The 15,785-nt window shown below is 36.9% G+C and overlaps 1 protein-coding gene across 3 annotated transcripts in view; it reads left to right on the forward strand.

The window, feature by feature from the left end:
* KPNA4 (karyopherin subunit alpha 4) overlaps positions 1-15,785 on the forward strand; it is a 70,071-nt gene that overhangs the window by 27,805 nt on the left and 26,481 nt on the right. For all 3 annotated transcript variants that reach the window (XM_045503099.1, XM_045503098.1, XM_045503100.1), the window contains 3 exons: positions 3,120-3,215; positions 3,738-3,823; positions 14,384-14,470. In XM_045503099.1, coding sequence (XP_045359055.1) covers positions 3,120-3,215; positions 3,738-3,823; positions 14,384-14,470 — 269 coding nt within the window. The remainder of the gene's footprint in view (positions 1-3,119; positions 3,216-3,737; positions 3,824-14,383; positions 14,471-15,785) is intronic.

The following is a 15,785-nucleotide window of genomic DNA, read 5'->3' on the forward strand; positions in this document are numbered from 1 at the left end:
TATTGCTAGCAACGAATAGAAAAGCATTATTTATTTATTTTAATTATTTTATATGTTTTTATTTATTTTTGAGAGAGCACAAGTTGGGGAGGGGCAGAGAGAGAGGGAGACACAGAATATGAAACAGGCTCCAGGTTCTCAGCTGTCAGCATAGAGCCTGACGTGGGGCTCGAACTCATGAACCCATGAGATCATGAACTGAGCCGAAGTTGAATGCTTAACCAACTGAGTCACACAGGCACCCCAAAAAAACGTTATTTATAAAACTTCACTTTTTATTAATAGGTTTAATTTAATAAAAAGTCAGGTTTTTCATCGCCTGCCCAGGTAGCTAATTCTTTTCACAGTCCTTATTTTAATCAAACAATAAATTGAGTTATAAGCTTACTATAGCAGTGTATAGGCAAGTAGACATTAAGATTGAGGGCTACAATTTGCAACTACATGGATGGAACTAGAGGATGTTATGCTAAGTGAAATTAGTCAGAGAAAGACAAATATCCTATGACTTCACTCATATGAGGACTTTAAGTTACAAAACAGATGAGGGGCGCCTGGGTGGCTCAGTCGGTTAAGCGTCCGACTTCACCTCAGGTCCCAATCTTGCGGTCTGCGAGTTTGAGCCGCGCGTCCGGCTCTGGGCTGGTGGCTCAGAGCCTGGAGCCTGCTTCCGATTCTGTGCCTCCCTCTTTCTCTGCCCCTCCCCCATTCATGCTCTGTCTCTCTCTGTCTCAAAAATAAATAAAAATTAAAAAAAAAAAAAAAGATTAAAAAAAAAGATACAAAACAGATGAACAAGGGAAGGGAAGCAAAAAATATAAAAACAGGGAGGGGGATAAAACATAAGAGACTCTTAAATATGGAGAATAAACAGAGGGTTACTGGAGAGGTTGTGGGGGGGGAATGGGCTAAATGGGTAAGGGACATTAAGAAATCTGCTGAAATCATTGTTGCACTATATGCTAACTAACTTGGATGTAAAGTTTTTAAAAATAAAAGATAAAAGATTGAGGGCTACAGAGTTTCCCAGTGGATTTCCAGGTAGGAATAATATGTTATTTTGTATATTTCTGCTGTGAAATCTGTGGTCTAGAGGTGTATGCTCCTATATTTTAAGAGGGGAACCAGAAAAACTTGTTTCTGAGAACTTTGTATTAATGAATAGGTTATTAGTTTTCCTACTTTTGTGTATTTTAAAAACCCTAGAACAGATAGGAAAATTATAGAATTAACACTATTGCCCACTACAGGTAAAAGAACTTCGTAGAGAGGACTTGGTTATGTAGGAAGAAAATCATAGGAGTATTCATATCTCAAAATGGCAAATTATGTTTATAGATAGAATGATTACGAAATTTGAGGGGTACCTGGGTGGCTCATTCGGTTGAGTGTCTGACTCTTGATTTCGGTTCAGGTCATGATCTCATGATTCATGAGTTCAAGCCCCGTGTCGGGCTCCCATGCAGAGCCTGCTTGGAATTCTCATTCTGTGTCACTGTCTCTGTCTCTTCCTCCCTGCCCCCCCTCCTCAAAGTAAATAAATAAATGGAAAAAATTGATACATTATGCTCACCATTTTTCATTGTTGATTATTTGATAGTTTTGGAGCAACTCTTCTCAATAGGAGTTCTACAAAATAATTAAAGCCCTAAGGCCCCTAAAGCAGATATTTTCAAATTAGGGTCTTTGTTTTTTTGTGTTTTTTGTTTGTTTGTTTATGTTTATTTATTTTGAGAGTGAAAGGGTACACGTGTGTGTGTGTGTGCGTGCAAGCAGGAGAGAGGCAGAGAGGGAGGAAGAGAATCCCAAGCAGGTTCCACGTTGACAGCCCCAACGGGGGCTCAATCCCACGAACCATGAGATCATAATCTGATCTGAAATCAAGAGTTGAGCACTTAACCAACTGAGCCACCCAGGCATCCCTCAAATGGTGGTCTTTGACTCTCTAGGAGATACTGAGACAACTTCGGGGAGTATACAAAATCAAACTCATTTATCAATAATACTAAGACTTTATTTGCCTTTTTTAAATATGCTAACAATTTACAGTGATGTTGTCAAAGCACCTGTGGTAAAACTTGATGGTACCTTAGCACAGATCAAGACAGTAGCATCAAACTGATCTCATATTTTGTAGATACTATATGCAACATTATACACTCAGAAAAAAAGGACATTTCTGAATATTTAAGAATGTCCTCAGTGAAGTAAAATGAAGTAAAGTAAATGAAGTAAAATTCTTTTATTAAATCTAGAACCTCGATTAAGAAAGACTGGGTTAGGGGCGCCTGGGTGGCTCAGTCGGTTGAGCGTCCGACTTCGGCTCAGGTCACGATCTCGCGGTCCGTGAGTTCGAGCCCCGCGTTGGGCTCTGTGCTGACAGCTCAGAGCCTGGAGCCTGTTTCCGATTCTGTGTCTCCCTCTCTCTCTGACCCTCCCCCGTTCATGCTCTGTCTCTCCCTGTCTCAAAAATAAATAAACATTAAAAAAAAAAAAAAAAAAAAGAAAGAAAGACTGGGTTATTTTCTACTTTGTGTTAAGAATTGTACCATGTTGTGGAAAATGCTTTGAAAAGCATTTAGTGTAATTCTTGCTATGTAAAAAGTTTAGAACCTAATTGAGAAGGCAGCGCAGTGTATTAAAAATAGCGATACTTAATAGCAAATGTAAGCATATGCTGGGTAAATGTTCTTGGAATTCAGAGAGAGTACTATGAAAACATACAACTTGAAATGGACTTTGAATAGATAAGAGTTTGAATAGACGGAAAAGAGGGCATTCCAAGTGTAGGGACTAGGATGTGAAGGGCCTGCAAATGAGATTGAAATGGTGGGACAGACAACTGATCTGTTTTTGAATTACAGAGAATGAGATTAGTTAGGTAAAATGGAGCCAACTTGTGGAATGGTTTAGACTAGGGCAAAGAGTTTTCATTTATTGGGTAGTAAATAAGTAGCCATCACTTGGTTTATATAGAGGAATCATCTGATTAAGCTTTTATAAAATTGCTGTGCAGGGTATTCAAATGAGTGAGGATTTGTGTCATCCCTATGTCAAATATGAATTTGAATTTAATTATATGTCATTAAATTTCACAAGGGTATGTGTGTCTCTTATAGGAAGCTTTTGTCCAGTGATCGAAATCCACCAATCGATGACTTAATAAAATCTGGAATATTGCCTATTTTAGTCCATTGTCTTGAAAGAGATGACAAGTAAGTACATTATTTTAAGAACTAATTTAGAATCTATCTTTTGCAGAAAACAAGATTTTCTAGTAGTTAGTTTGATCTTTAAAGAAAAGGGCTATAAGATGGAACTGAAAAAGCCAAAGGGAAAAACAGTGCAAGCTGTGTTTACACCAAGAGGTGAACATAAAGGCTAAAGAGGAACTTGAGAATGATACATTTAACTTTTAAGCTTTGAGAATTGACAAGTAGTAGCTTGGCCGGTAAGTACTTAAGAAAACTGTTGGGTAGTAATATATAGGTATCTTAATAAAGAGTTTTTACTAAAAATACGGACACCCAAGGAAATTGGATGCTTTTTATACTGAAGAGATACTGTAAATAGTCATTGGAAATTTAAACAAAAAAAAAGCTAGATGTATAGATACCTTTTGAAACAAAATATTTAATACTTTAAAAATGCTCGAGGAAGGGAATGGTTGGCAGATAGTGTATTTGGGCCAATGTAAAAATCCCTACTGTTTAATTAAAATTATTTGTTTTTTGTAGTCCTTCTTTACAGTTTGAAGCTGCATGGGCTCTGACAAACATTGCATCTGGAACCTCTGAACAAACTCAAGCAGTAGTTCAGTCCAGTAAGTTGGTGATTGACGGATAAAATTATGGTTTCTAACAAAGAAGTTAGTAAAAAAAAAATAGTGATTCTGTTAAAAGAATATATTATAAAATAATATCTATCCAATAACGGGGTAGTTGAAATAGGCCAACTTAAGTATATTACTTTGATCATGTTGTTCCAATGACTGACATTTTCTATTTCCAAAAATTCATTTGATGCTAAATCTGACGTTTCCTAAGTATAGTAGCGATTATATTGTTGTAGTTTCACTTTATTTATAGGACCTCATACAAATACAAGTGTTTTTTCCCATTGCCATACTACCTCTTGGCCTCTCTTAATGAGATTTTCATCATGCGATTTAGAGAAATCTTTTATAAAGTAGTCCTGTTGAAAAATAGCTTGAAGTTTGTTCATTGCTATTTTAATAGGATTGTTTTTCTTTTATGTTCCAAAAGTTGTAAGTGGAAGATTATTGGAAGTAATAACCTGAGTATTGTTTTCATTAATACTATTTAATTCTCTTATCAAACAAAGAAATTAATAATTTTAAAGAAGGTACTTCTAAAATGCTTCTCAGGTGTGTAAGCAGGATGCTTGTCTAACTAAGCCTCTTAAAATCTTAGGCTCTAATTTCTACATGATTTTAAAGGGGAACAGAGGTTTTACCCAAGTAAACATTTTATTTTGTAGACATTTCTGTTCTTATATTACATAGAATATTAATACTACCTTAAATCATGATAAAATTGGCTTAATTTGAGGTTTAAATGGGTTTCGGTTTTTATGTTTGGTTTTATTTTGTATAATTGACTAGTAAATTTTATTATCTCAAGATAATCTTCTAGTCACTCATTTTGCTTCCTAAGTGCTTTTTCAAGATTAGAAGGAGGCTTAGAATTGGTTTTAACACTGTCAGTCTTATGTTACCAAATATAATAGATGAATGAATGATTTTTTATGAGTAAAGCATGATCTACATGTACTTAAATAGCATTTTTCAAAGTAAAGTAATATCAGAAGAAAGAAAAAGTGGAAGAATCATGTGTTCAATGCAGTATTACTCTGTTTAGATACAGATTTTTCTGTTTCCCATCCTTGTTCGAACAAAGCAACAGAACCACTTTTTGATTCAGAAGGGCTATGTGGTACAGGACTCACTGGCCTGTCTAAAGACACATGTGAAGTTTGTTTTTAATTGAGGTGTAATTGACATAAATAACATTAAATTAGTTTCAGGTGTACAACATAATGACTCAAAATGTATGTATATACACCAAGGGGTGCCTGGGTGGCTCAGTGTTTCAGTGTCTGAACTTGGGCTCATGTCATGATCTTAAGGTTTATGAGTTCAAGCCCCACATTAGCCTCTGCACTTACAGTGCAGAACCTGCTTAAGTATTCCTCTCTCCCTCTCTTTTTGCCCAATCCTGTCACACTTGCTGTCTTGCTCTCAAAAAAAAAAATGTATACATCAAGAAGTGATCACAGTAACTCTAGTTTCCCCATCTTCATATGAAATTACATAATATGCATTACAGTATTATTGATTACAGTTACCATGTTGTACATTTCATTTCATTCCTGTGACTTGTTTTATGACCAGAAGTTTGTAACTCTTGGCCCCCTTCTCCTATTTCACCCACCCCCAAAAAAACCCTCCCCTCTCTCAACCACCAATCTGTTCTCTGCATCTATGAGTTTTATTTTGTTCATTTGTTTTTTAGATTCCACATGTAAGTGAAATCATACATGGTCTTTCAGAACTGTTTCACTTAGTACCTCAAGATCCATTGACATCATAATGGACAAGGATTTATTTATTTCTTTTCTTTCTTTTTTTTTTTTTTTTAAATTTTTTTTTTTTTCAACGTTTTTATTTATTTTTGGGACAGAGAGAGACAGAGCATGAACGGGGGAGGGGCAGAGAGAGAGGGAGACACAGAATCGGAAACAGGCTCCAGGCTCTGAGCCATCAGCCCAGAGCCCGACGCGGGGCTCGAACTCACAGACCGCGAGATCGTGACCTGGCTGAAGTCGGACGCTTAACCGACTGCGCCACCCAGGCGCCTCTATTTTCTTTTTTTAATGGCTGAGTGGTATTCCATTGTGTGTGTGTCTGTGTCTGTGTGTACGCATGTGTGTGTATACATGTGTACATGTGTGTAATCCATCCATCCATCATTTGACACTTTGTTTCCATATCTTGGCTACTGTGAATAATGCTGTAATGAACATAGGGGTGCATATATCTTCAAAGGTTCCAAGCGATTTCACCGTAAGTATCTTTGCTGAAAACACTTCCCCCACAAAACGCATTGGCTGTAAAGCAGTTTTGCCATAAAAGGTATCAGAATAACTGGTTGACAGTTTGATTTGATAGTGTGTTTGTTTCATCAAATAATTGACAGTTTGCTTTCATTTCTCCATTGACACGGTACTCCCATTTTTATATTAATCTTAACCCTCATAATAGTGTATACAGTGGCACAGAGTTTTGAACCCACATTTCTCCTAGAACTTTGAAACATCTATCAACAGACATGTGACAGCATGCTGAGAACAGAGAACAAGGTAGAAGACTTTCACAGTGCCATACAAAACTGTTACAAATATGCATGCATCCTTGTATTTAGAAACTTAATACCTCCCTTAAGGAAAAAATTTTAGCGAAAAAATGAGAAAAGGTGATGCCAAATGAAGAGATGAATCAATAAGGAAAAAAAATGTATATTATGAAAGAAAGACTTTGAGGACAAGTGCTTAGTCTGCAAAATAAAGTTATTTGCATAGAATTACATGAATCTACACACATTTTAAATGTATTCAAATGTTGTATTTTGCAATAAAGTCTTTTTAATTTTGTTAATGCATTTTTCATATTGCATTATGTCCTTTTATTATTTATTTTTAATTTTTTTTTTTAACGTTTATTTATTTTTGAGACAGAGAGAGACAGAGCATGAACAGGGGAGGGTGAGAGAGAGAGGGAGACACAGAATCGGAAACAGGCTCCGGGCTCTGAGCTGTCAGCACAGAGCCTGACGCGGGGCTTGAACCCACGAACCGCGAGATCATGACCTGAGCCGAAGTCGGACGCTTAACCGACTGAGCCACCCAGGCGCTCCTCATTATGTCCTTTTAAATGAATGCCCCTCTTTTATGGCATAATTGCCTTATGGCCAATTAGTTATAGGGTGGAAGTGTTTGTGGCAAAGATACTTGTCGTGAAAATACTGGGTACTCTTCTTAAATTTGTTTTCATTTTGCTCAGATAAATACCCAGAAGTGGAATTACTGGATCATGTGTTTTTAGTTTCTTCATTAGCCTCTATACTGTTTTCCATAGTGGCTGCACCAATTTACATGCCCACCAGCAGTGCACCAGGGCTCTCTTTTCTCAGCATCCTGTCCAACACTTGTTATTGCTTGTCTTTTTGATTAGCTGCTCTGACCATTGTGAGGTGATACCTCCTTATGGTTTTGATTCGCTTTTCCCTGATGATTCATGATGTTGAGCATCTTTTCATATGTCTGTGGGCCATGTGTATGCCTTCCTTAGCAAGATGTCTATTCAGGTTCTATTCCCATTTTGTAATCAAATTTTGGGAGAGGAGGTTGGTATTCTTTATATATTTTGGATGTTAACCACTTACCAGATACATGATTTGCAAATATACTCTCATTCAGGAGGTTGCCTTTTTATTTTGTTGATAGTCTCCTTGGCTGTACAGAAGCTTTTAGTTTGATGTAGTTGCATTTATTTTTGCTTTTGTTGCTAATTGCATGTGAAGTCAGGTTCAAAAAAATACTGTCAAGAATGATGTCAAGAAGCTTACCACCAGTGTTTTCTAGTAGAAATTTTTACAGTTTCTGGTCTTATATTCAAGTCTTTAATCCATTTGAGTTCATTTTTGTATATGGTATAACATTCTGGTTTAGTTTCATTCTTAATGCATTTGGCTATCCAGTTATCTCAACGCCGTTTATTGAAGAAACTGTCCTTACCCCAATGTCTTTTCTTGCCTCCTTTGCTGTAAATTAATTGATTATATGTACAGGGGTTTATTTCTTTTCTGTTGATCTACATCCCTGTTTTTATGCCAACATAGGTACCATACTGTTTTGATTAATGTAGCTTTGTAATATAGTTTGAAATCAAGGAGTGTGAGGCCTCCAGTTTGATTCTTCTTTCTCAAGATTGCTTTGGCCATTCAGAATCTTTTGTGATTCCATACGAATTTAGGACTGTTTGTTCTATTTTTGTGAAAACTGCCATTGGGATTTTGATAGGAGCATGGAATACTGTTCCATTTATTTGTTTTTATTTGTTTCATCTGTTTCTTTCATCAGTGTCTTGTAGTTTTTTGCATAGGTCTTTCACCTCCTTGGTTAAATTTATTCCTAGGTATTTTCCTCTTTTTGATGAAATTGTAAATGGAGTTGTTTTCTTAATTTTTCTAATAGTTTGTAGCATATAAATATGCTACAGATTTTTCTGTATTGACTCTGCATCCTGCAACTTTACCAAACTCATTTATTCTAGTAGTATTTTTTGTGGAGTCTTTATGGTTTCCTATATGTAGCATTATGTCATCTGCAAATAATGGCAGTTTTCCTTCTTTCCAGTTTGGATGCATTTTCTTTCTTTTTCTATTTGCTCTGACTAGAACTTTGAATACTGTTTTGAATAAAATTGGTGAGAGTAGACATCCTTGTCTTAGTCCTGATCTTAGAGGAAAAGTTTTTAGCTTTTCACCTTTGAGTATGATACTAACTATGGGCTTATCATATGAGACCTTTATTATGTTGGGGTACATTTCCTCTGTACCCACTTTGTTGAGAATTTTTTTTTTTATTTTATTTATTTATTTTTTTTTAATTTTTTTTTCAACGTTTATTTATTTTTTGGGACAGAGAGAGACAGAGCATGAACAGGGGAGGGGCAGAGAGAGAGGGAGACACAGAATCGGAAACAGGCTCCAGGCTCTGAGCCATCAGCCCAGAGCCTGACGCGGGGCTCGAACTCACGGACCGCGAGATCGTGACCTGGCTGAAGTCGGACGCTTAACCGACTGCGCCACCCAGGCGCCCCGAGAATTTTTATCATAAATGGATGTTGAATTTTGTCAAATGCTTTTTCTACATCTGTTGAAATGATCATATTTTTATCCTTCATTTTGTTAATGTGGTATATCATAATTGACTTGCAGATGTTAAACCATCCTTGCATCCCTGAAATAAATCTTATTTATTTATCGATCATGACTTACGATTTTTTAAATGTATTGTTGAATTTGGTTTGCTAGGATTTCATTCAGGGTGTTTGCATCTGTATTCATCAAAAATTTTGGCCTATAATACTCTTTATTTGTGATGTCCTTGTCTGAATTTGGTATCAGAGTAATGCTGGCCTCAATTGATTGGAAGGGTTCCCTGCTCTTCACTTTCTAGGAAGAGTTTGAGAAGGATAGGTGTTAAATCTTTGAATGGCAGAATTCAACAGTGAAGCTGTCTAGTGCTGGACTTTTTATTGAGAGATTTTTGATTACTGGTTCAATTGCACTTCTAGCAATTGGTCTATTTAGATTTTCCATTTCTGTCTTGGAAGATGGTAAATGTATAGGAATTTATTCATTTCTTTTAGGTTGTCCGGTTTATTGGCATGTAATTGTTTATAGAAGTCTCTTATGATCTTTTAATTTTCCTTGATAACAGTTGTAACTTCCCAACTTTATGATTTTATTTATTTGGACCCTCTTTTTTCCTTAGTCTAGCTAAAGGTTCACCAGTTTTTGTTTATCTTCTCAGAAAATCAGCTCTTGGGGCGCCTGGGTGGCGCAGTCGGTTAAGCGTCCGACTTCAGCCAGGTCACAATCTCGCGGTCCGTGAGTTCGAGCCCCGCGTCGGGCTCTGGGCTGATGGCTCAGAGCCTGGAGCCTGTTTCCGATTCTGTGTCTCCCTCTCTCTCTGCTGTCCCAAAAATAAATAAACGTTGAAAAAAAAAAAAAAAAAAAGAAAATCAGCTCTTAGTTTCATTGATCTTTTCTATTACCTGTTTAGTCTGTATTTCATTTATTTCTGCTCTGATCTTTATTATTTCCGTTTTTCTACTAACTTTGAGCCTTGTTCCTCTTTTCCTAGTTCTTTTAGTAAAGGTCGATTATTTGAGATTTTTCTTGTTTCTTGAGGTAGTCCTTCTGTATCACTGTGAGCTTCAGGTTTAGAACTGCTCTTGTTGCATCCCATAAACTTTAGCATGTTGTACTTTCATTTTCGTTTGTCTCAAGATATTTTTAAATTTTTCCTTTGATTTCTTACATGACCCATTGATTGTTCAGTAGCATGTTATTTAATCACCACATATTTATAATTTTTCCAGTTTTGTGATTTTTATTTTCATACCACTGTGTTCTAAAAAGATGTTTGATGTGTTTTTGGTCTTAAATTTCATGAGGTTTCTTTTGTGGGTTAACATGTGATCTGTCCTGGAGAATGTTCCATGTGCACTTGAAAAGAATGTGTGTTCTATAACTTTTGAATGGAATGTTTGTGTATATATATGTGAAGTCATTCTGGTCTAATGTGTTGTTTAATGCTAATGTTTTCTTACTGATTTTCTATCTGAATGGTCTATCCAGTGATGTAAGTGGGGTATGAAAGCCTCCCCACTATTTATTGCTGTCAGTTCCTCCCTTTACATCTGTCAATATTTGCTTTATATATTTAGGTGCTCCTATATTGGATCCATAAAGACTTACAAACATTGTATTTTCTTGCTGGATTGACCCTGTTAGCATTATGTAATGCCCTTCTTTGTCTTTTATTGCAGTCTTTGTTTTGAAGTCTATTTTGTCTGATACACATAGCTGATACACATGGGATAGCTACCCCATGTTTCTTTTGGTTTCCATTTGCATGAAACCCTTTTATTCTATCCCTTAACTTTTAGTCTGTGTGTATCCTTACATTTGAGGTGAGTCTCTAGTAGGCGACATATGGATGAGAGTTATTTCCTATCCATTCAGACATTCTGTGTCTTTTTATTTTTAATGTTTATTTATTTTTTGAGAGGTGGGGAGAGAGAAAGCGTGCATGCATGTGAACAGGGGAGGGTCAGAGAGAGAGGGAACAGAGGATCCGAAGTGGGCTCTGTGCTGACAGCAGAGAGCCCAGTGTGGGGCTTGAACCCACAAACTCTGAGATCATGACTTGAGCTGAAAGCAGACACTTAACCAGCTGAGCCACCCAGGCGCCCCAGACATTCTGTGTCTGTTGATTGGAGAATTTAATCCACTTACATTTAAAGTAATTATAGATAAGTATGTGTACTTACTGACATTTTGTTAATTGTTTTCTGGCTGTTTTGTTGTTCTCTGTTCCTTTCTTCTCTTGCTCTCGTCCCTTGTGGTTTAATGCCTTTTCTTTTTTTTTTTTTTTTTTTTTTAATTTTATTTTTTTTTTAACTTTATTTTTTTTAATTTATTTTTGAGACAGAGACAGAGCATGAACGGGGGAGGGGCAGAGAGAGAGGGAGACACAGAATTGGAAGCAGGCTCCAGGCTCTGAGCCATCAGCCAAGAGCCCGACGCAGGGCTCGAACTCATGGACCGTGAGATCGTGACCTGAGCTGAAGTCAGACGCTTAACCGACTGAGCCACCCAGGCGCCCCTGATGCCTTTTCTTGAATGTTATGTTTAAATTCCATTCTCATTATCTTTTGTGTATCTACTACCGGTTTCTGCTTTGCAGTTACCGTAGGGTTTACATATATAGCTTTTACATATACCAGAGTATTTTAAGTTGATAGCAGGTTAAGTTTGAACACATTCCAAAACTCCATTTTTACCCCCTGCCTCACATTTTATATCTTGTTATTTTGTATGTCCCTTTAACTGATGGGTGTAATTACAGTTATTTTTACTACTTTTATTTTTTAATCTTCATGCTAGCTTTGGAAGTAATTAGTCTACTACCTTTACCATATATTTCCTTTGTCTACTGATTATTTTTCCTCTCATATTTTTTCTTGTTACAAGTTAATGTCCTATCCTTTCAGCTTAAAGACGTCTCCAACATTTTTTGTAAGGCTGGTTTAGTAGTAGTGAATTCCTTAGTTTTTGCTTGTCTGGAAAACTGTCTCCTTCAATTAATAATAACTTTACTGGGTAGAGTATTCTTGGTTGGGAATTTTTTCCTTTCAGCACTTTGAATATATCATGCCTCTGTCCTGTAAACCATATCCTGAAAAATCTGATAACCTTATGGGGCTTGTCATATACACAATAAGTTTTTCTGTTGCTTCCTTAATTTACTCTTTTTATCTTTAACTCTTGACATTTTAATTATAATGTGTCTTGGTGTGGCTTTTTCTGGGTTCATTTTATTTAGAACTTTTTGGGCTTCCCTGATCTGGATACTGTTTGCTTCTCCAAGTTAGGAAAGTTTTTAGTCATTATTTCTTCAAATTAATTTTCTGTACCTTTCTTTCTCACTTCTCCTGAGAGCCCATTATGGGAATGTGTTCCACTTGATGTTATCCTGTAGGTCCCTTAGCTGTCTTCACTTTTTAAAATTTCTTTTTTCTCTTGCTGCTCTGTTGGGGTGCATTCCATTGCCCTGTCTTCCAGATCATTGATCCTTTCTTCTGCTTTATCTTAACCTGCTGTTGAATGCCTCTCCTGTATCTTTCACTTCAGTTATTGTGTTCAGCTCTGTGACTTTTGTTTGGTACTTCCTCGTATTTTCTGTTTTGTTGAAATTTATTCTATATTCATCCATTCTTCTCTGAAGATTAGGGAGCATCTTTATGACCATGTTTTTGAACTTGTTATCAGGTAAATTATCTTCATTTCAGTAAAGCTTTTTTCTGGGGTTTTATTTGGCTCTGTTCTTCAGTTTACTTACTTAACTTGACTTTCTGTGTTTGTTTTTTATGTATTAGGTGAAATGTCTCTCTCTCCCAGTCTTGAAGGAATGGTCACAGGAAGACAATGTTTTAGGCAGCAATCTGTGCTATGCTGTGGAGGTGGAGCCTGTCAAAAGTAGTCTCAGATTGTCATTCCCATGGAACCCCAAAATTTAAGACACCCCCACCCCCACCCCAGTGACCAGTACCAGGCATTCAGGGAGTATCCCCTATGTGGACTTTGTGCTCCTGCCAGCTTTGGCAGGGCCACAGGGGAGTGCTAGGCCAGGATGAGCCATCCCACTGGGTTTGGTGGGGTGTGGCTACAGCAGTGCTCAGGGCTGGGGTGAAGGGCTGGTGCAAGTTTTGCTAGCAAAGTAGTATGTATAAAAAATGGCACCTGCCAGCACCTCCATCCTTGGAGAAAGTTCCATAAGACCCTCATCCCTTAGGCTTTAAGCTTAGCCAGTGAACCTCCTTTACATATGCTCTAGGTACTTTTCTACCTACTGCTTTTGTGTATGGGTCCTGGGGCAAGTGAGTCTTTGAACAGATTCTTTTAAGAGCGTACCCTTGGTTTCCTACAGCCCTTTGGGTCTCTTGGACATAAGCTCTGTTGATTTTTAAAGCCAGATGATTTGGGGGTTTGTCTCTGGTGTAGGTCCCAAGGGTTTGGGTGCCTGATTTGGGGCTCTAACCCCTCCTCAGGGATATGTTCCATATTTATGAGATCCATCCCACTTGTGAATCCCTCCTATTGCGGTGGTGGGCTGGAGGAGGGGGGGGGCATGGCTTTGTAAGGACGGCAGTCTCTGACTCTCTTATCTGTCTTAGTGTGATCTTTTTTATCTTTTGACACAGAGGACCTGTTCAGCTAGTTCTGTAGAGAGCATTGTTGTATATGTAGCTGTAGGTTTGATGTGCCATGGTGGAAGGTGAGGTCAGGATCTTACTATGCCACTGTATTGAACTGCACCCTCCTGTTATTTCACATTTCCACATTCAAAAGTTATTTCAACAACTGGAGTCCTTTTTATTCCTCCAAATTTGAGAATAATGCTTTATCTGTAAGGAATTTATTTATCTGTTTGTTTATAAGGATTGATTTTTAATTTGGAATTTTATCCAGGTTTAATTATGAATGAAAATTTGCCAACTTGTTACGATATTTGTATGTTGAAACTGCCATTTTGATGGTGAATTAAGTGGTCTGCTAGTTAAAATTTTTCCATTATTCTTACCCTAGTAAAAAAACATTTAATAAATACATTTTTAAAATATATATATATATATATTAATTTTTTTAAGTGTATTTATTTTGAGAGAGAAAGAAAGCTGAAATCAAGGAGGAGCAGAAAGAGAGAGGGAGAGACAGAATCCCAAGCAGGCTTTGCACTGTCAGACGGAGCCTAGCATGGGCTTCAAACTCATGAACTGTGAGGTCATGACCTGAGCTGAAGTCAGATGCTTACCCAACTGAGCCACCCCAGGCACCCTAAATATATTTTTGATAGCTTTCTTTCTTCTTAGGTTTCAGCAAGAACAGATTGATTTTTGGTTTAGAGCATAGTATCTTTAGTCCCCCCCCCCTTTTTTAATCTATATTATTGAAATTGAGCTCTAAAACTATTTTTAAACTTAAATGTAACTTACATTTTCCTCCTTTAGATGCTGTGCCACTTTTCCTGAGGCTTCTACATTCACCCCATCAAAATGTCTGTGAGCAGGCAGTGTGGGCACTGGGAAATATCATAGGTTTGTATAAAACTTGTAATGCTAGTCCAAAAATTATTATCATATACTGTGTAATAAAAATGACTACAAATAGTGAAAAATGAGAAACAATTTGTCATTTTCAATACTGATTTTTATGAAATAATTTATAGAAATTAAGCTGTTTTAAGTGTAAACCTATGGTAAATAGAATGAATTTTTTGTTGCTTATGATACGGTAATATCTTTTTATATATAGTCAGCTTTTCAAAAAAATATATAGTCAATCTTAGTTATTTGAGTGATTATGAAATATGTATCTCCTTCCTTTATTTTGTTGATGTGTCCATTTTATTCCTTAACTCTCCATTGTCATAGAAACTACTAAGAAAAAAGGTGGTACAAAATAAACCAATAAGTTTTCTCCATAATTACAGTTCTAAAAAGAGTATAAATGGAAATTTTTAGTATTTTTTATAGATTTTAGTATGGTAAAATACAATAATGTTATCCATTATTATTGTGAGGTCGTCATCTTACAGAAGATGTTTGTAGCTTATAGACCGTGACATTAAATGTTGAACACCATGATTACCATACCTTTCAGTTTTTCTTTGACATAATTGTAGGAAGAATAAAGACAATTCTAATATTTTAAGATTAAAAAAAATTTTTTTTTTTTAATGTTTACTTATTTTTGAGAGAGAGAGAGAGAGACAGAGTGTGTGAGCAGGGGAAGGGCAGAGAGAAAGGGAGACAAAGAATCTGAAGCAGGCTCCAGGCTCTGAGCTGTCAGCACAGAGCCCAACACGGGGTTTGAACCCACAAGGTACTAGATCAATACCTGAGTCCGACACTTAACCAACTAAGCCACCCAGGCGCCCCTCAAGATTTGTTTTTAAACTAGATCTGAACTTTACTCAAACTCCAAAATTTAAAAAACTGTCTTCCAGTGAGTGGAGAATGGAAAAAAACTGGAATCTGAACTGTATTATGTCCCTTAGTATTAAAGTTTATTTTTGGGGCGCCTGCATGGCTCAGTCAGTTGAGCATCCGACTTCGGCTCAGGTCATGATCTCACGGTCTGTGAGTTCGAGCCCTGCGTCGGGCTTTGTGCCGACAGCTCAGAGCCCAGAGCCTGTTTCGGATTCTGTGTCTCCCTGTCTCTCTGACCCTCCCCCGTTCATGCTCTGTCTCTCTGTCTCAAAAAAATAAATAAAGGTTAAAAAAATTTTTTTTAAGTTTATTTTTGCCACAGACCATTGTTCTTGCATGGAAGTAGTCAGTATTACTTTAATGTACCTCTTCTATATTACCCTTTGGGGGGACCAAGATAGAGTGCAGAGGGATGGTTAGT

The sequence above is a fragment of the Leopardus geoffroyi genome, chromosome C2 (genome assembly GCF_018350155.1).
Source record: "Leopardus geoffroyi isolate Oge1 chromosome C2, O.geoffroyi_Oge1_pat1.0, whole genome shotgun sequence".
Classification (NCBI taxonomy): Eukaryota; Metazoa; Chordata; class Mammalia; order Carnivora; family Felidae; genus Leopardus; species Leopardus geoffroyi.